General features: G+C 48.0%; 1 protein-coding gene across 11 annotated transcripts in view; it reads left to right on the top strand.

Moving 5' to 3' along the window:
* The window catches only part of MEGF11 (multiple EGF like domains 11), a 368017-nt gene that overhangs the window by 271375 nt on the left and 75476 nt on the right, over nucleotides 1–21166 (top strand). For all 11 annotated transcript variants that reach the window (XR_012494704.1, XM_074327539.1, XM_074327538.1 and 8 more), the window contains one exon: nucleotides 20904–21150. Coding sequence is in view for 10 of the 11 variants with exons in the window: in XM_074327539.1 (XP_074183640.1) it covers nucleotides 20904–21150 (247 nt within the window). In the remaining variant the exon portion in view is untranslated. The remainder of the gene's footprint in view (nucleotides 1–20903; nucleotides 21151–21166) is intronic.

The following is a 21166-nucleotide window of genomic DNA, read 5'->3' on the forward strand; positions in this document are numbered from 1 at the left end:
GTCGTGCAGCCTTGTCAATGGCTGAGCTAGAACTTAATCCTAAACTTTCTGGTTCCCAGTTCTGTGGTTTTTTTAGGATAAGGTTGGGAAAGAAGAAAATATTGGCAGAGTGTGTGGGTGGGAGAAGAGCAAGTACCAGAAACTTCTATAAGAAGGGCTTCTTCCTGTCATTTTGATCACCAAAATGTCGCGGAGGTTGAAGCATTAATTTGTGTATCAGAGTGACAAGAATGGAAGGAATTATTGTTCTGTTCCGCTTTCCACGGTGTGTTCAGAAGTTAATTGGTGTAGAGTTCAGTACCAAGGACAGTGCCTCTGGCCCCGAAGCCCTGGCATTCTCAGACCTGAGAAGTAGCTGGGTTCTCTGAGGTTGCAGAGTCCAACCTTCCCCTTCTGTACAAAGCACTTGCACAATATTTAGAGCCCATCAACCTCTGCTTGGATACCTCCTGCAGCGGGGGATCTTACACTCCCAAATTCAGTCCTCTCCATTGGTGTATGGTTTGCACTTGAAGATGATGCTTCCTATTGCAAGTGGAAGAGGTCGAGGAGATGGTTACTGCTGAGAAGAGGGTCACCAAATTCTTTGTTAAATTATTAAATATTTGTGACATATAGAAAAATAAAGAAGATAATATGAAAAATACCCACCGCTCAGACTGGAAAAATCTTAACATTCACTATATCTGTCTCAGATACTTTAAAAAAAAAAATGTTACAACAATATTTGAAGCCCCTTTTGTGCCTCTTCCTGATCTAATTCCCTCCGTCCCACTCTCTTCTCTCCCCAGGGGTTATATGTATGGTTGTTAAGACCTTGCAATCCAGAAAGTTATATTGAAGCCAAAAGGGTTCCTGGAGACCTCCTTTTCTTAGCCCCTCATTCAGCAGATGAGGAAACCAAGACCTAGAAGAATGACTTGACTTAAGATCTCAGTGGTGGTCCTAAGCCTTTTCCTGGCCATTATCTTCTCTTTCATTTAATCCCAGTCTTTGATGTGGGGTGGGACATGGATTAATATACTGTTTTATAGGACTTTGGGTTGTACAACTGCCTTTTTAGTTCCCCGTCTCAACTCAGCGATATCAAGTCACCCTCTGTTGCATGTGGAAATAGCATGGAAATCATATTTAGAAGAATCTCTTGGATCACCCCATTTCCTATATGAGAAATTTGAGTCATGATAAAGATAACTGAATAATAAGGTAAATGAAAGTGAATTGCTTTATGGGGGTCTACAGTGGGATTGAGTGGAACAGGACCTGGTGAGGGAGCAGGGCAAATAGCTTTGGCAAAGTGTGAGGCACACGAAAGCAGGGTCTGCTGGGAGCCTGGGCCTGAATGGAGTGCCTGGAGGGACTGGGCAGTAGGAAGGGTGGGCCTGCAGATGCCAGGCCCCGTGCATCTGGACTTGAGCCTTGAGTCTCTGGGGAACAATGGAAGGACCCTCCGTAGGACAGTGACCTCATAGACTAGTGATTTGGAAGGTCACTCTGGAAATTAGGCAGAGGTTGGTGGGAGGAAGAGATCAGAAGTGGATCACTGGTTTGGACATTAGTTGCAACAAATTACAGCCACCCATGGCTGCTTTCTCCTGATGCTAGTGGGTTACTCGGCAGATAACAGACAACTCTCCAGCCCTGATGGCTTATGCTGGGCCACCTTCTCCTCACCACCCTCTGTTCAGCTACTCCCAGGGATAGAAAACTTGGTTTCATAAGATATGAGAAGAACATGGAAAATAAGGGAAACCACCACAACCCACTGTTACATGACAGGGAAAAGGCAAGCAAAGGGGAGTGTTTTATACTATTCATGTATGGCTTGCAGCTATGGTTCAGCTCAGATGCTTTTGTAGAAGCAGCCCTGTGCCTCTGGAAACCTGCTCTAGGCTCAGTATCGCCACTAATCCGTCATGTGAGCTGGAACAAATCACTTTCCCTTTCTGGGCCTCTGATTCTTCACCTGCACAAGGGGAGACCTGGACTGGCGAATTGCTGAGGTGTCTGCAGTTCTAATACTTTGTAACGACATCACCGTCTTCACTCCTTGCGAGTCACCTACGGGATTCTTAACCCTGAGCCCTGCAAATAGTCTTCTTAGCCCTGGTCCTTCATAATCATAAATGCTAAATTCATGGTCCATCTGTCACATGCTCGGCACTGCGCTGAGCAGTGTGTAATCACATTTAATGGCTGCAACTGACCTCCCGGGCAGGTGCTATTATTTTCATTTTACAGATGGGGAAACCCAAGCTCCAAAAGTTCTAGTAACTCTCCCAAGGTCACTCTGTAGAACCAGGACTTGAACCGGTCTGTTGGCTTCCACAGCCATGCTCTGAATTCCTACACCTTAATGCCCAGCCCAAGCTCAGGCCCCGGCCAGGACCCCATAGTAGCGCTTTCCAACTTCTCCTTGGTCCGCATCCAACCATGAGGGGAAAACTTGTTGGGGGCTCTCCTGGGCTTTGTGAGTGACCAGACCCCACTCCTAACCCTACCTGGAGCTCTCTGCTGAGGACTGCCACCTGCTTGCTCATTTTAATAAGCTCGTTCTCTCTCCCCTGAGCCTGAGTGATGACAGGTAGCCAGCTAGAACTAACTACAGTGTTAACTTTGCCTTGAAATCCTCCGCGAGCTCCCCAGCTGGAGACAGTTTGAGCTATGAGCTCATTAAGCAACAGAAGCCTGTCTCCCCACTGCCTAGATGCAAGCAAACCCTTAATAGAAGTGCTTTTTGCACTGAGTTGAAAAGAGTTGTGCTCACCCAGCCCCAAACAACTTGCTTTCAGTCCCCTTTCCACTCACCCCACCCCGCATTTAATTAGCTGCCAATTAGACATCCAGAGTTCCCTAGCCCCCTGCCAGCCCCGACCCTGAACAGGCAAGGACTACAGAGCTCTCAGCCCAGGTTCAAAGGCATTTTGATTGTGCGCCTGAGTTTATCCTGCTCCCTTCACTTGGGCCTGGCTTCCTTTGAAAGTGAAATGCTTTAAACGGAAAAGAAAAGAAAACCCCACACATTTAGGAGGCCCACTGGGACCCCCTTTGGCTCAAACATCCAGTTCAGAGGGCCTCCCTATATCCCGGCAGCTGGCAGCTTCGCTGAGTCCTCCCACCCCAAGCCCCTTGGGGTCCCAGCCATTGAGGGAGGGAGATGAGAGAGAAAGAAAGGCAGGACAGAGGAAAAGGGGATGAGAGTGGGGAGAGAGGCTGCAACAATGGAAATGGAGACAGGCAGAAAGAGATGCAGAGACATCTCCATCCTGTCCTCCCAGAGTGGGCTGTGCTGCTGAATGTCCTGCAGGCCCCAGGGAATCGGAGCGACACCATCCTCTACTGGGCTCTGGAGTGCTGGGGCATGAGGTCCGATGGGGTCCCACTCCTTCCAGCCTGGGACATTGTCGCTTCTTCCTCAGTTTCTAAGCACCTACATCATCCCTCTCTCTTCCCTTATACCAGCCAAACCGAGCAGCTGTGTACAGATGTTCAGGTTGTGCACTGCATAAAGCAGACAGAGAGAAGCATGTGGGTGGCTGTGGGGACTCGAGCAGTCCCAGCAGGGCCTCCCCTACACACAGTCACCTGCACACACTGCCTAGAAGCTCTTCCCCATCCTGACTCTTCCTAGACAATCCCTGAGGTCCCTTCTCGTGTGAGCTCTCTGAGGCCAATGTCTGTCCCCAGCGCTCCCCCCAGCTCTAACCCAGGTTGGAGAATCTAGAGACACTCGAACCAGACTGTCCCACCAGTGTCTCCTACACACCCGTGATGACATTTCTGCCTCCAGGCCTTTGCTTGTGCTGCTCCCTCAAGCCGCCCCCTCCTTTCCCTTATATCTAAGTCCACTCTCCCTTCGGACCTAGCTTCTCCTTAAAGCCCTCCCAGCCCAGGAGGCCACCCTTCTTCTGTGTACCTCAAGTTCACAGAGCCCTCACCCCTGCCTGGGTGTTAGTTCCTTGACTTTATTGTGACTTTTCCTGTGTCCGTTTTTAAGAAATTATTTGTTTGTTTGGGTTTGTTTTTTTTTAGTTACAGTTGACATTCAATATTGTTTTATCTTCGTTTCAGGTGCACAGCATGGTCCTTTGTGGTTTGTGTGTATCACTGTGCCCCCTCCATCCCCATCCCCAGGTCATGAGGACCTGAGGCCAGGAGACATCTTTATCCCTGGCCCTTTGGTCCATCCATTTCTTACGTAGAGTTTGTTGATGAATTATTCATTGAATCAACCCACGTTACTATTGAGCGACACATACATACCAGACAGCATGTTAGGCACTGTGTATACAGAGCAGAACAAAACAGACTTGGTTCCTGTAGCAGACGCTGTTGATTCCCCAGACCACTCAGCGCTCACCTCTACACACCAAAGGCTGCTTGCGACTCTGCTGTGGGCGAGCGGAGTATGGAGAGTGAATGCCCGCCCCAGCAGCCCTCAGCTGGGGCAGGACCGGGAGGTGACTGTGCCCTGCTCCTTGCCCCTGGATTGGGAAAACTCTAGGCAGTATTCTTGTCTCCCAGAGGCCCAGGTGGATTAATTCCTGTTGCCCTGTATGTCCCTTCCCTTACCCATGGAACCACCTCAAGGTCTGCTTCTGGGGAATTTCACACCAAGTCCCTCCCTGAAGAGGTTTATAACCAGGGATGGTGATAATGACCTATTATTAGCGCAGCTAGTAATACAGCTCCCTGGTGAGTTTATCCTCGCACGTAACATGATGCCTTGATCAATGGCTTTGTTTATTTATTGATGTATCGCCACAGTTTCTTGAATGGTTTGTTGAATAGTACTGAACACAAAGTATCCTTGAAGAAGATACTTTTGCACCGTACCCTGAGAGCCCTGTGTTCTGGGTGAGGTGAGGAAGCTAAGCCTCACGGGCTGAGGTAGCATGCCCAAGGTCACACAGGTGGCAAGGGGCAGAGATGGATTTGAAGCCAATCTGTGTGATTCCAAAGCTCGGGGGCCTGACTCAGCAAAACAGCAGTAGGCACAATGAATTTAGAATAAGGTGGAATGCAGAAAGATTCCTGAAGCTTCTCTAAGGAGGAGGCATTGACTCTGCGCCTTCACAGATAAGGGAGATTTCAGGAGATGGAGAAGCCCCTCCCCTGTGTGGGATTATAGGGCCTTAAGGAGGGACTCCCACGTGGAAGACGAGGACAGCACTGGAGGAGGCCGAGCACCCCCCAGCAGGATAAGGGGTGCTGAGGCCACTCCTGCTGAGTGAAACACATGCAATTCCCTCCCAAGTCCTAGGCCACTAAGAGCTCACGGGATGTCCCAGAGCACAAATATGCAGGTTCTGCCTGATGCAGCTGCCCACTGCTGCTGCTGCTGCTGCTGCCCGCTGCAGGCCACGCCTGCGCTCATCAGAAATCCTGAGTTGTTAACCCCGCCGCCTGTGCCCATGTCTTGTTCCTCACTGGGTAAGACTGGGCAGTCAGCTTCCAGGGGGGCCCTGGCCTTCCCCACACCCCAGGCTCTGCCTCACTGCTCTCAGTGGCACAGGGGGACCCACCCCTGCTATGACTGGCCCTCTCACCTCTATAACTTCTGGCAAACACAGCAGCCATGTTTAGCGATGGGTGAGACAGGCTTCAGGAGTCACTGCTTGGCACCCAGAGACGTAACTAATAAAGGGGACTATATTTAGCAAGGCCTCCACCTCTCCTAGAGGGGCCTGTAATTTATGAGATCTCAGCTTGTGTACAACTAACTGTCAGCACATTTTCTGACAGTTTCTGAATCACCTGGATGCCAACCAGTGCTGAGCCCGTCTGACTCCCCTCCCCACTCATGCCCCCTCCCCGGCTGTCTCCTGCCTGGCACGGGGCGGGGACATCTCCCGGGCACCAGGCAGTGCTATGAGCCAATCTGAACAGTGGAGGGACTGTCACGCTCGTGCTCTCCCTCTCGCTCCTTCTAAGCCGGGACAGCCTGGCCTCCCCAGGGTGACGATGGGCTGCAGAGAGGGACCGTGTACCTCCTCATCCAGGGTTTCAAGTCCTGCCCACAGGGAAGTCCTGCTGTATTACTTTCATCGAATCATGATAGAACCCTTCGAGAGCTTTCCATTGCTCTTAAAACCCCAGCTCCATGCTGCAGCCACATGTGATCTGGCCCTGTCTACCTCATCTAGAGTCCTTTCCCTGTCTCATTGCTCTCAGTGTTTCAGCTGTCTGCCCCCATCAGTGCCGTGACTCTGCTAGCCTTTCCCTACCTCAAAGCGTTTATCTGCACTCTTGCTTCTACCCAGAAAGCTCTTACTTCCTGCTCTTTCCCTGTCTGCCTCCTTCCCATCCTTCAGCTCTCGGCATAAATGTCACCGCCTCAGAGAGGTCTTCCTTGACCTCCCAATTGAAAGGAAGCCCCTCTCATTGTTTTCTGTGAAGCTCTTATTTGTACCTTCATACCCTTACTGTAGCTTATATATTATACATATAATGTATATTTACTTGTTAATTTATTCACTGGTTCAGCAAACATTTATTGAGCATCTACTATATGCTAAACATTGTTCTAGGCAATGAGGGTACAGCAGTGAATAAAACAAAACCCCTGCCCTCATGGAGCTGACATTCTAGTGGGAGTCCCAGACAATAAAGATGAAAATAAATATACAATTCAGTGATTCCATGATATCAGATAGGATAAATTCTAGAAAGAAAAATTAAAGCCAGGGAGATGGGCGAGAGAACTTACAAAGGAAGAACTTACTCAGGAAGGCTCTGAGGAGGTGCCATTTGAGCAGAGGCCAGAATAAAGGCCTTTATTCCTCATTGTCTCTCTAGACTGCTGGACTGTTAGGCCCAGGAAGGTGCCACAGGTGGTTCTGCTCTACTTGATCCCCAGTACTTAGCACATAGTAGGCATTTAATAAAGTCTCCTGGCATTAATGAACAAATGGACAGCTAACCAGACCTCCTACTGCTGCAGCGCCAGTGTCTTTCCTTGGCTTCCTCCTTAGCAGATCCCAGGAGCAGCAGGTCCCCGTCCTTTGATAATAACTCTCAGTAGAAGGGAAGGCCATTTGTCACTCACACTCAGGCTTGTCTCTCCAGAGACATCAGAGGTCCTCACTAAGCAGTGATGGATGGAGTGTCCTCTGACTGGCAGGTCCAGGTAGGAGCTACTCTCAACGTTCCTCCCTGTGCTGGGATGAATGGACCATGACACAAATGACACAAATAGCAAGACAGAGTTGAGCAGGGGACCCCAAATACCAAAGAGCTATGGCTTCCTGCTGATAAGTGGGCCCTGTGTTAAGAGACCCCACTGGGGAAGCAGTGCCATGGAGAATGGTGGGTGGGATCAGAATACCTAGTCTTGACTCTCCTACTAACTGGACTAGTGTGGCCCTGGGCAAGTTGCTTCACCTCTCTAGGCCTCAGTCTATCCATCTAAGCAATGGGAATGCCCATTTTTGCTTTGATGACCTATAAGCATAGAGGTGCTTTGGAAGGGCAAAAGTATACAGATAAACAGGTTTATTCCAAATAGCAAGTTAATTGTACAGGGATTTGGAAGAATAATTGTATAAAGTGAGGTAAACCTGAATTTGTTGTCTTTGTTGTGAAAATTCTATTTATGCCTATAATTCAATGGGTGCCTGTGAGCAGAAATTCTGAGCACACACGTGGGTGCCAAGATTCAACACTTCGCTTCCTCCTTTGGAGGTACTGTTCTCCGCATCCCTGAGTCTTTGCCTCTCAGAGTTCCTCCAGCTGACTCAGCAAGCTCAGCATGTCTGAGATTGAAGAAATCTTAAGGATCACCTAGTGCTACCCTGTTTACTTTACAATGGGGAAACTGAGGTCCAAAGAGGGGATGTGATTTGCCTAAGGCCACACAGAAAGTCAGCAGAGGGACCTAGATGACTACCCGGTGGGAACTCCCAGGCGGGGCCAGAGACGGGGACGGGATGGAGGGCTTCCCCGTGACTCTGGCAACATCTGGATGCTCTGCTCAGGCAGGATATTACCTATTTGTATCTCCGTTTCCTCATCTGAAAGTGAAAGTTGTAGGATTGTTGGGAGAGTTAAATAAGACATGACTTGCAAAGAGCTCAGACAGCCCTTCATCTGTACCAGCGTGTTAGCTGCTGCTGTCCTGGACCTACGAGCAGGCAGCAGCCACAGTCACTGTGATCAGTGCGTGCCCTGCTCTATCTGTAATGTCACTCTCTGTTACAGTTTTCATTCCCAAGCTTCTATTCCTTTAGGCAGCACAGCAGCCTCTGGGACTCCATAGGACTTCCCAAAGGAGACAAAGAGGACAGAAATCTCACCCAGGCAGAGCTCCAGGAAAACCACCTGTAAACCTGTCTTGGTTGGCTCTTCATCCCTCCTGAGCTGCGCTCTAGCCCAGAGCCACTCAGCGTGGTCTATGGACTCAAAACCCAGGAGCTGTCACTGGCCAGCAGTGAGATGTCAGACGTTGAGAGTAGACGTTTAGAAACAAATAGCAAGTTTGACATTGCTGTGACAGCCAAGACCATGATTGGTGGACACCTCTGCTGAACAGGGCACAGCCCAGCGTGGGTGTTGTGAGAGCCCCGTGGTGAGTGCCACATGTGTGACCCACATACAAGTCGTACTCAGTCAGGACCAAGTTTGTGCCTGTGTTGGATTGGAAAACAAATACAAAAACAAAATAAAACAAAAACCTGGTCCTTCCCCTCGGATAGTTTGAGAAGCAGTGATCTCGTCTTCCTTTAATGAAACAAACTCTTCCACCTGCTTCCCAGGTCCCCTGCAGCCAAGGCTGTGTGCACCCCACCCTCCAGCCTGCTCTGCACCCTGAATTTTCCCTCCCTTTGCTGTCGGCTCCACTCAAACTGTCTTCCCCTCGCTTTCCCCTTGCTATTGAAATCATATCCCTCTTTCTAGAGCAAATCAAATCTCTTCATGGGCAGATTAACCCTTTCCCCACTGCACCCCAGCATCCCTTTGCACTTCCCCCTCCAGCCAGCACATCTCCCAGCGTGTCTCATATGACCCTGTGCCTGTGAACCGCTAAATGAGCTGCTGGAGCAGCTTCAATACAACCCCCACCTCCCTTTTTCCTCCTTCCCACCTTATGAGAAAGGCCCCAGCTTTGTCATGAACGGGGCAACAGGTGAGCCAGGCCTTAGTTCAAAAATGCTCTGTGGGCCTCCTCTGCATGGCCTCCACTTTTACTGCTTCTCTTTCTGCTTCCTGAGTATTCTCTGTGGGGGGCTGAGCACAGTGCCAGACAGGAAGTTCCTTAAGAACCGAGACTCTGAGCACCACTTTTCTTGTTTCCCCATGTGCATTCATTGCAGTGCTGGGCTTTGAAGTGGCTGCTCAGGGAGTGAATGCCAGAAGGAGAAGAAATTGCTTTAAACTGCAGCAAGAAATTCCTCAGTCAGACCTGTAGAAGAACTTTCTGACTGAGAGGAATTAAACACAGACTTTTGAAGGCAAACAGCATCTTAGAAATTAGGTTTTCACCCTCCACACCTTTAGCTGCTTAATCCTTTGTACTTATGTGAGAACCCAGCAGAAAATTCAACAGCTCTAAAGCTGTAGAAATGGGGGAAGGGGATTTGAGAGCCCTTGTCATGGCCCGGACCCCCACCCAAAGCATAGGACCTCTTTGGACTCCATAAGTCACAGCTTGACACCCATTCATCTGGGCTAACCCTGTCCCTTTGCCAAGGGGGATGCTGAGGCCTGGAAGGGTGGTATCTTGCCCAAGGCCCATGACAGAGCCCGAGAGAGGCTCTGTCCACCAGGCCAGACTTCACTGATTGAAGAAAGTCGAAGGGAGGTGGAATGATGGGAAACTGGTAGACAAGGCCGCGCAATGAGTTCACTCCTCACAGGAGCCGGGCTTGGACCCTATGACCTTCCTGTGTCCTTCTCTGCTTGGATTGTGAGTTCATTTCCCTTGGCACCCACACCAGGGATCTCACTCCCACACTGGGCAGCTTCACCAAATTCCCTTTGACCCCCAACCTCCCCTCCTCTCCATCCGCAGCCTGGGGTTTGCTGGGAGCTTTGAAAGGGAAGTGAGGGGGGGCCAGGCTGGGGAGAATGCAGGGCGGATGAGGAGGCCCCCTGGCAGGTGTGGCGTCTTTGCTGGCTGCCTTTGAAAGGCTCTTCCAAAGAGGTAATTCCTTTGTGCACAGACATGATTTATGAGGCTTTCTAGGCAAATTGTGGAGATAAATGGTCTTTGGGGCTGGGAAGCTTCAAAGGCAGTGATGCAGGCAGATCAGAGGGAGTTGGGCAGCTGGGAGCTAGGCCCTCATTAAAAGCCTGTTGCGGGGAGAGGATTGAGCAGAGCTGAGGACAGATTACCTTTTGCTGACCCCTGGGTCCATTTGGGGCAGCCCCCAGCTTGTCCCTCACCATGGGCCTCACTGACCCCATAGCTGAAGTGTACGAGACAAAAGTGCTGGGGTCCTTGAGGCGCATTTATCCCAGAGATGGAGGCAGCAGAGGGCAGAGGTGCTGACAGTAGAGAGGGGTGATGATGAGTTCTGGCTTGGACTCTGAAAGGGCAAGCGCCTTGGAGGGCACGCCAGCCTCTCTGCTCAGCACGCCCCAGAGACTTCAGCTTGGACCTGGCGTCTCACCCTTGCCTGCCTCTCACTAATGACCTGGACAGTCCCTTCCCTCTCTAGCCTCAATATCCTTTTCCACACAAGGAGAGCACAGGTATGAAAGAACTCCAGTGTCCCAGCTCTGTGGTTTAAGGGCCTGGAGTTAAGTGCCCCTCATTGAGAAATAGGCCAGAGATCACGCTGTCTGTGAGATCACAGGCAAGTCACCTACCCACACCTAAGCTGGGTTCCTTCCTCTGTCAAATGGGGAGAACTATAGCAATCCTGAGGACTCGTGGCTTACATTGAACAAGTTAGGTACTTCAAAGTAACTAACACCTAGTTTTCTTCCCATAGCTGTCCACACAAAACTGTAGCATTCTACATCCAGAGCAGTCCCTGTGAAGTTGATACATTTGATAACTTTGACTTTCACACTCTCCCATCTCCTCTTTCCATAAGCAGATTAACACACACACACACACACTTCCTAATCTGGCTCTAAAATCTGCTAATTATCACTCAGATATTAACAGATAACTGGGTATTAACGGCTAATAATGCCTCATGATGTGACTGACAACACCCCCCCCCACACACACACACCTACACAAACATGGGATGATGTAAATTTTAATAGAGGATTCCTGCAGACCCTGAGAAATGCAGTCCTGACGGTGGAGTCCCAGGCAGACTCAGCGATATCGTAAAGCAGGGGCCCAGTGCGAGTTTCCAGACACATCCATCCACAGAGAGATGCTGGGCTCTGGTAAAACGGTGTTACTGAGTCTCCCCACTCCCTCCTGATATTTTGGTGACGTAATGTCTGGTTAAAATGGGCTTGGCTGCCTGGAGCTGTGGTCGAGGCTGCAGCGATGGAGATGAGGGAGGTCAGGAGCTGAAGGTCTGACTGTGCTTAGGGCATGTTGAGGTACCCACTGGCTTAGTTCCCTCCTTCTGCCCTGCTCCCCCAAGACCCTGCCACCTCCCAGGCCTCCTGACCCCTGACCTGAAAGTGGGGCACCCTTCCTTGTTGTAGCTGCCCCAGCAGCAGCGTCCCTACCACCCCTCCAGTCATCTCAGGTTTTGATGGGTCAATGTTTCCTGTTTGTCTGTTTCTCAAACTGACGGTGGGCCTCTTAGGCCCTAGAACATAGTAGGTGCCACAATGGGATTTATAGATGACGTAATACGGAATTGTACACCTGAAATCTATGTAACTTTACTAACAATTGTCACCTCAATAAACTTTAAATAAATAATTAAATAAATAAATTTTAAAAAAGAACATAGTAGGTTCTCGGTAATTGTTTGGCAAGCAAATAAATGAGCCTAACGCATCTCCTAAAAGCTGATGTGATGGGATGGAAAGAGCCTTAGATCAACATGGCCAGCGACTTTCAAATCTAGCTCTCCAGGGCATTAGCTGTGTGGCCACAGGCCAGTCACTCAGCCTCTCTGAGCCAGTTTCCTGACCTATAAAACGTATGTGTGTTGAAGGAGGGAGGTAAATGAGGTGAACACTAACACGTACGCGTAAGAAAACCAGTCTCTGACTCAACTCTCTTTTGCAATCAGGGGTGCTTTTGCCCCCAAGAGGACATTTGTTAATATCTGGAGACATTTTTTGTTGTCACAATTGTTGAGGTGTGGTGCTGCTGGCATCTAGTAAGTGGAGGGCCTGAATGTTGCTACAAATTCTGCAATGCACAGGACAGCCCTTGCAACAAAAAATATTCTGGTCCAAAATGTTGATCGTGCTGAGGTTTAGAAACCTGAATTTACTTATTTAATGTCTCTGAACCTCAGTTTTCTCAGTGGAAAAATGGAGTAATCATTTTACCTTACATTGTTTGCTTCAAATCCTCTTTGGAACAAGGCTAAGTATGAATAAATGGCATCCGGTTAGTAAGAGGATTAAATGAAATCACCCAGGTGAGAACACAGCTCTCAGGGTTGGGGGTTCTTCCTGCTTGTGGGTGTGTACCCCTCCACCCCTGCCTCCCTAGCTGACTGTGGGCCAGGGAGGGGCTGCCCGCTTTCCATGCAGCCACTGTGAATCCCGCCTCCCCTCAGAGGTCACAGGGAGATATAGATAGTATGGTTAAATAACACAGAGGAAGTAACAAGTGTAATAAATGGATCACTAAGTAACTAATGATACATCATTATAATCCTGTGCTGTCGGCATCTACTAGGCTTAGGGACTATGTCAGGAGATTTGGGTTTTAATCTATGGCACCTTGGTCTGTTAATATTTAATTCCAACAGTCTAAGTGGTGGAAAGATAGGGAGCTGAGCGATGGCTCAGCTCAGTCTGGGTAACCACCTCAAATTTTTCTTTTCCACACAAGGACACACATACCTCCTACCCCATCCCCTCTGGTCTGTTTCTCAAGTGGGAACATTTAGCAACAGAGCAGGAATCATACAAAATCTGCTTCTTTGTAAACTCAGGAGGAACCCCATGACCCATCAGTCAGCTCCCTTACTTTTTCTCACGGTGGGTGGGGGCATGGGGAGCATGGGGAGCAGACTCGGGGACCGTGGGCCATTCCTGGGAGGTGCTCTGACTGCATCATGCCTTTCCATTGCTAAAGGGGAGCTACGGGAGCGTTGGCCCATAGTACAGGCTGGGGCAGCTCAAGGTTAGTGGATTCCAGGTTCTTTCCTACCTCTTGACCCTAAGGTCATTCTTCCTCCTCGCTGACGCTGACTCTCGGGCTTTTTGTCTGTGGAATGAGACCCTCCTCTTCCTGCTGCCCATCCCCTGAGAGGACCAGTGAGAATGCAGAGCACCAGGATGATGGTAGTTCTCACCGGCGGAGCTTGTTAAAAGAACCTATACTTGGGCCACACCACATCAGCATTATTACATCAGAATGTCCAGGAGTGAAGCCCAGGCATAAGTGTTTACAGCCTCCAGGGGGATGCTGATGAGCAGCTAGGCTGAGAACCACCGTCTGAGGAAGCGACTCCCCATGAGCAGCTGGGAGGAGGCTCTCTGGTTGCTGGAGAAGAACCAAGCACCCTCGTCAGCACTGCGGACGGCGAATCCTGTGCCCAGCTCTGGGCTGGATGCTGGGTGAGACTATGCATCCTGTAAACAAGGGCACACCCCAGCTTCCCCACTGCAACCCACAGGGACTCCAAGGCTAACGGAGGAGATTGGACGCAAGACACCTGAACCTGCTTGTATGGAAGCGGTGACAAAAATCAATGGCCAGCCAAGCTGTTATTCCTAACAGAGAAAGTTAATAAAGACATAAATACCCAGTAGTGCCTTTAATAAACGACCTTCGGGGACTCAAAAAGATACCTGCACACCGGTGTTCAAAGCAGCATTAGTCACAATAGCCAAAAGGTGGAAACAACCCACGTGTCCATCAAGAGATGAATGAATAAACCAAATGTGGCCTATTTATATGCAGCCGTAAGAAGGAACCAAGTACATGCTACATGCTGTACTAAAAGCACAGTACAAAATACATGCTACAAGATGATGAAGCTTGAAAATGTTATGCTAAATGAAAGAAGCCAAACACAAAAGATTAATATTGTATGATTCCACTTATATGAAATATCCAGAATGGGCAAATTCATAGAGACAGAAAGTAGATTAGATGTTACCAGAAGGGAGGAAGGAATGGGGAGTTATTGCTTAATGGTTCCAGAGTTCCTGTTTGGCGTGATAAACAAGTTTTAGAAATAGTGGTGATAGTTGCCCAACACTGTGAATGTAATGAAAGCCACTGAATTAATTGTACACTTAAAAATGATTAAAATGGCAAACTGTATGTTATACATATTTTATCACAGAGTTCTAAATAAATAAATTTTCTTAACTGAAGAGAATAAAATTATGGGAAATTGGGCCAGTCATGGAAAACCTGGGACCTACGACCACCATTCACACATAAACCAATCCCTGGGTAAGGCACTTGTGAAAAATGAGCCTCTGCTTTCTCATCTCTTTGTGAATTATCCAAAGTGGCTGTTTAAGCCCAGGCCAGCTGCCAAAGTCCACATCATCTCTTTTATCAACACTAGACCACATCCAATAGTACAGCAGGGGTTAGGAGCTCAGAGACTCAGTCACTCCCTAGCTGTGTAACCTTGGATAAGCTATTTAACCTCACTGAGCCTCTGTTTTCTGATCTGCAAAATGGGCATAATAATGGCACCCACTGCAAATGGATTGTTGTGAGAATTAAATGAGAAAATTTACTTTGTGCCTTTATCTCATGGCCTGGCACATGTTAACTGCTCAATCAACTGTAGTCACAAATTTAAAAGCATGTCTCTGGAGAAGGGAATGATGAAGCCACCCCCTTTCATGGGGAGCCAGGAGCACACTAGTCCTGAGCCCCAGTCTGAATAGATCAGCAGGGACATGTACTGGCTGGTGACGTGGTCAGCTGAAGGGAACAGAACAAGCCAGGCCATATATTTCTGGGTGCCCCGTCAGCCCTCAGTAGCTGCCCAGAGAAAATCCATGCACTTGAAAAATCAGCCAAAGCTAAATATAATTAGGAAAGAGCATTTTTATGACAGGAAAAAAAAATGTGTGAGGGGGTAACATTTTAAGGCCAAATTGGGAAGAATGTGTGATTATCTGTGAAAGAATACAAAGTCCTGTTATAATTTTAATGATGATAGTTTTTCTTCACCTTCAACAGAGTAGATAATTGACTCACTGCAACTCTGCCTCATTTCTGTCATTACTGGGGAATGAGGTGTTTTTAAGTGGATTTTCTAGATAACTGAAGCTTATCCCTGGGAACCATAATTTTTTTTTAATTTAATCACTCCGGCGGAGGGCGGCGACTGTCTGTGGAATGGATTACACACTTCAGAATATTCTAAACTGAATGTAACATCTTCCCATCAGTTTGGATATGAGGGGCTATGTACCCCTATATTCATGGCTACAAGTTGCTTTGCTTTTTAGTCTACAATGTTTTCTGCTTGTTTCCATGGTTTCCTATTGCGATGTAGTGCTCTTGCAACTTATTTTTTTAAGAGGCCTGTAAAATACACATATGTGCATGTAGACACAAACATATACATGTGTGTATGCACACACACACCCCAGTCTGTGGGCTGAGAACCCAGATTGTCAGGCTTAATAGAATTGTGTTTGCATGCACTGCTCTTATGCTTGCACCTTCACGGTGTGCCATAAATGCTGCTCCCCTGGCCCTGTCCCCAGCAGACTGTACCCTCTAAGAGGGCAGGACATTTTCTGGCACTGTCAGGTACTTGCTAAATGTTTGTTGAATGGCGTAGAAGAATGAAAGCCCCCAATGTTAGTGCGTCCATTAGCGGTAAGAGAATGGGTTTTGAATGCCCCCTTGGATGTCCCTTAGACACCTCAACCTCAAAGACCAAAATTAACCTCTTTCTCCTTCCCCCAATATTTTTTTTCCCCTTGTGCTTCCTATAAAGAATGTGGCACCAATATCCACCCAGCAACCTAAGCCAGAGCTGGAATGACAACCTTTCTCCCTCCTCTTCCTTCTCTCAGCACTCTATCAATCACTAAATCTTTGATGCTTCTACCTCATAAATGCAACTAGAATCTGTCCCCTTCTGTCCGTTCCAAATGCTATGAGTCCCTTAGTCAAGGCCTCCGCCATCTCTCTCCCATTGTAATGGCCGGTCCCCTGACTCCACTCTCACTCTATCTGGCCTGCCCACAAGTCTGTTCTCACCAGAGATCTCGCTACAGCCACACCTGATCACGTCCGTCCTCTGCTTAGAACACCTACCGAGCTTTCCGGCCCTTGTATGAAGTCCACACCCCTGCACGTGGCTCACAGAGCCTTTGGACCCCGTGCAGGAATCTGCCTCACCTTAATGTCTACACTCCAGACACACATACCTTTTCCTCTCAGATGTCATACTTTCCCCACTTCCAAGCTTTTGCATCTATTACTTCCTCTGCCTAGATGCATTCCCCACATGCACCCCTCCTCCAGGCCACGTTGTGTTTATCTGCCCAAACCCCCCAGTCTCGTTCAGACTCATCTGTATCTTTCTCTAATGCCCTGAATGACCCCTATTGGAGCCCTTCCACCGTATCCCTCAATGCTGTTCCAGCAGCCCTGTCTCCACTGGACTGTACACTCCAAAGGGGCAGGAGGCTTTCACGCAGTAGCAGGTATTTGGTAAATGTTTGTTGAAAGGACAAGTAAAAGAAAGTGAGCACCCAAGTGTCAGTGCATGGACTTCGTGACAATGTTCCAGCTCCCGTATCAGAGGTATAGTTTTGCCTCCTACTGGGTTTTGGCTGTGCCGGAGAGAACAGAGGCCACTGCTGATGAGCGAAGCATAACTGTATGCCCTGGGGTGCACCAAAGACAAACTGGCTTTGGACCCCAGCAGTTAGGTGCAGAGCCAGGGTCCGAGGATGGTAACGAGGGCCCTGACAGGGAGGGGGAGCCCCTGTTCTGGATCCTGGGGTTGTTCACAGTGAGAGGAGAGAAGACATGGCGTCTCTTGTGCTTTGCTGCTGCCACCTCGTCCCCAATGGCACCTCTCAGTTTCTCTCCTCAGAATCATCACTCGGAAAGTGTCACATTTACCTACAGTAGAGAGAGGTGGAGCCAGAAGACCTAGGCTGCTCTTGACTATGACCTTGGACAATCCCTTAACACCTCTGACCCTTTTTTCCCCATCTGTAAAATGGAAAAATAATAAAACCTAACTTACAGGGTTTTAAATGTCACAAGTGAGCATTTCAAATGTGGTTGTTAACATTATTATTACAATGGAGTCACCTCATATGTATATTACACTTATGCAAATTCAACTATATGTGCTTGGCAACAACAAGAGCTAGAGAAATGATACAGGGGGTAATTCTGCTAGTCTTTCCACTCACTGAGTGTATGTCCCAAAGAGAGTGAGATGGGAGATGGCAGACTGCTGGGTATTCTGTCACTCTGTCCTGTGCGCCTCTTTCAGTGTGAATGGAGGTTGTGACTATAACTGGAGTCGATTTTTTAATTGAGATATAATTGACATATAACATTATATTAGTCTCAGGTGCACAACATAATGATTCAACGTTTGTATACATTGTGACGCGATCACCACAATAAGACTAGTTAATATCATCACCATACATAGTTACAAATTCTTTTTCTTGGGATGAGAACTTTTAAGATCTACTCTTAGCAACTTTCAAACATATAATATGGTATTATTAACTATAGTCATCATGCTGTACATGACACCCCCATGACTTATTTATAATGGGAAGTTTGTACCTTTTGACCACATTTGCCCATTTTGCCTACCCACCCCCACCCCCACACCACCTCTGGCAACCACCGAACTTCTCTGTATCTATGAGTTCGGCTTTTGTTTGTTAGATTCCACATATAAGTGAGATCATATAGTATTTGTCTTTCCCTGACTTATTTCACTTAGCATAGTACCCTCAAGGTCCATCCGTGTTGTCACAAATGGTAAGATTTCGTTCTTTGTTGTGGCTGACCAATATTCCATTGTTTATATAATACCACATTTTCTATCATTCATCTGTCTATGGACATTTAGGTTGCTTCAAGTCTTGGCTATTGTAAATAATGCTGCAGGGAACATGGGGGTGCAGATGTCTTCTTAAGTTAGTGTTTTCGTTTCTTTCAGATAAATACCCAGAACTAGAATTTCTGGTCCACGTGGTAGTTCTAGTTTTAATTTTTTGAGGAACCTTCATACTGTTTTCCATAGTGGCTGCACCTATTTACATTCCCACCAATACACAAGAGTCCCTCTTCTCTACATCCTCGCCAACATTTGTTATTTCTCATCTTTTTTATAATAACCGTTCTAACAGGGGTGAGATGATATCTCCTTGTGGTTTTGATTTGCGTTTCCCTGATGATTAGTGATGTTGAGCACGTTTTCATGTACCTGCTGTCCATCTGTATGTCTTCTTTGTAAAAATGTCTATTCAGATTTTCCGTTTTTTAATCAGATTGGGTTGTTTTTCTTTGTTTTTTTGTTTTTGTTTTCCTTTAGTTTGTTTGTAATTCTCTATATATTTTGGATATTAACCCCTTGTCAGATATATGATTTGAATTACAAATATTTTCTCCCATTTGATCAATTGCCTTTTCACTTTGTTGATGGTTTTCTTTGCTATGCAGAAGCTTTTTAGTTTGATGGAATCCCATTTGTTTATCATTGCTGTTGCTGCCTTTGCTGGGTTAAATCTAAAATATCATTTACCAAGACTGATGTTAAGGAGCTTATCCACCCATGTTTTCTTCTAAGAGTTTTATGGTTTCAAGTCTTATATTCAAATCTTTAATCCATTTTGAGTTAATTTGGGGATATGGTATGACATTATTTTGCATATAGCTGTCCAGTTTTTCTAGCACCATTTATTAAAGTGACTGTCCTTTCCCCATTGTGTATTCTTGGCTCCTTTGTTGTAAATTAATTGACTGTATACATATGGGTTTATTTCTGAGCTCGCTATTCTATTTCCTTGATCTATGTGTCTGTTTTTATGCCAATATCATACTGTTTTGATTACCATAGCTTTGTAATATAGTGTGAAATCAGGAAACATAATGCCTCCAGCTTTGTTCTTCTTTCTCAAAATTGCTTTGGTTATTAGACTTGATTTTTGCCTCACTCGCTGTAGTACCAGGTGGAAAATTCAGGGTTATGCTCACTCATAATTTGGCAGCTCGGTTTGTGTGTGTGAATGTTTGGGGCACAGATTAAGACAGGTGATAGCAAAATAAGATGATTGGGATTCCGGGCCTTGGGTGGTTCCATGTACTAAAGGATGATGGACAGTCTCCCTGACACTGATCACGTGACCCTTGTCCACAAGTGGGAGATACATGCAGGAGTTGGTGGGGCTCATGGAGTGACTCCTCCATCACCCCTGTAGTCTCCACAGATCCACTCACTGGCTTCACTGGAACTTTGTACTCTTGTACATGCATAACACTTGAGTGCCACTATCTCTGTTCACACTGAGCCTGCCCCAATGACACCTTCCCTGGTCCCACTCACCTGCCCTCTTTCCTCTCTGAGTGTCTAAACACTAGAATCACTGGGGCACAAAGGCCAATTAATCATGTCCTTGTCTCCAGGCAGTAGGTTTACCAGCCCTTCCAGTTTGCCCAGGACTGAGGGAGCTCTCGGAATGCAAGACTTTCCATGCTAAAACTGGGACAGTTGGTCACGTGATAGGCAGGCAAGTGAGCCATCTTTTACAGCCCATTTCAGATGCCTTCTCTTCTAGGAAGGCTTGCCTGGTGTCCTTAGCTAGGAGCAATCTTTCTCTCCGGTGTACATCTCCTAGGACTCTAGTTGTGCCTGTCCATGCCTGAATTCCACACCCAGCCCTACTCCAGGATTCAAGTGAATGAGGTTTGAGTTTGAGGACATCTTGTTGTTGTGTGTCCTGTATGCATCAGGTGAGGGTCAGGCTGGGAAGTGACAGCAGGCTGATGCCCTACCTGGCGCTCTGCCATTCAGCCCCTTTCCACAGCTGTAGAGTATGCGTTTCTGCAAAGGTATCAGTCTGAAACATTTAATTACATATAAAGATCTTGAAGGCTGTCTGTCACCTTCTTTTTCCTGATTCTTCTGAAGTTGGCTGCTTGGAAAGTAATGAAATTGAACGGAAGATGAAGCAACGGGGGCAGGGGGGCAGGGATGTAGGCATTACTGAAAGGGAGAAGCAACAGGAGGGAGAGACAGGAAAGGGCGGCAGAAAACTGGAGCAGGGGGAGGGACAGAGTTAGAAGACACGTTCAAGGAGAGTGAGGTGCAAGAGGTAAGAAAACTAATGAGTTTCTGGATGAGAGGGAAATAGTTGGGAAAGATAGAGAATGGGAGCTGGGCTGGGCTGGGCTGCGGAGGTACCAAGAAGGGGAGTAGGGCCACAGAGAAGAGGGGTGGCAGACCCGAAGCAAAAGGGCCTGGCTAAGAGGAACAGAGACAGCCAACCAAGAAGAGTTTAACAAAGGCAGAGGGAAGTAAACAGCTGGCAGTTCCAGAATTTCAATACAGGAGCGGGGGCTTCGGGAGGCATTGGTTGGAATAGAATGGCCTCAATTGGGAGCTGCGTTGAAGAAACAAGCTTCTTAGGTTGTATGGTTATTTGGGTGGTTTAGCAGAAGAGCTGATGGAGGTTAGGAGGCGCCAAAACTTCCCCCCAGATACCGCTTACTACTTCCCGTCCAAGGAAGAGCGCTGCAGGTACAGAAAGCCACTTGGGCATCGGGTCCCCACCCCCACCCCAAGCAGAGTGCTTGGGTCCCTCAGCCCTGACCGGCTCCTCTCTTTCAGGCTGTGACAGCGACCACTGGGGCCCCCATTGCAGCAACCGGTGTCAGTGCCAGAACGGTGCCCTGTGCAATCCCATCACCGGCGCCTGCGTGTGCGCCGCCGGCTTCCGCGGTTGGCGCTGCGAGGAGCTCTGCGCGCCAGGTACCCACGGCAAGGGCTGTCAGCTGCCGTGCCAGTGCCTCCACGGCGCCAGCTGCGACCCCCGCACCGGCGAGTGTCTCTGCGCACCTGGTTACACCGGAGTCTAGTGAGTAAAACGAACA

Source organism: Rhinolophus sinicus, linkage group LG03 (genome assembly GCF_036562045.2).
Source record: "Rhinolophus sinicus isolate RSC01 linkage group LG03, ASM3656204v1, whole genome shotgun sequence".
Lineage (NCBI taxonomy): Eukaryota > Metazoa > Chordata > Mammalia > Chiroptera > Rhinolophidae > Rhinolophus > Rhinolophus sinicus.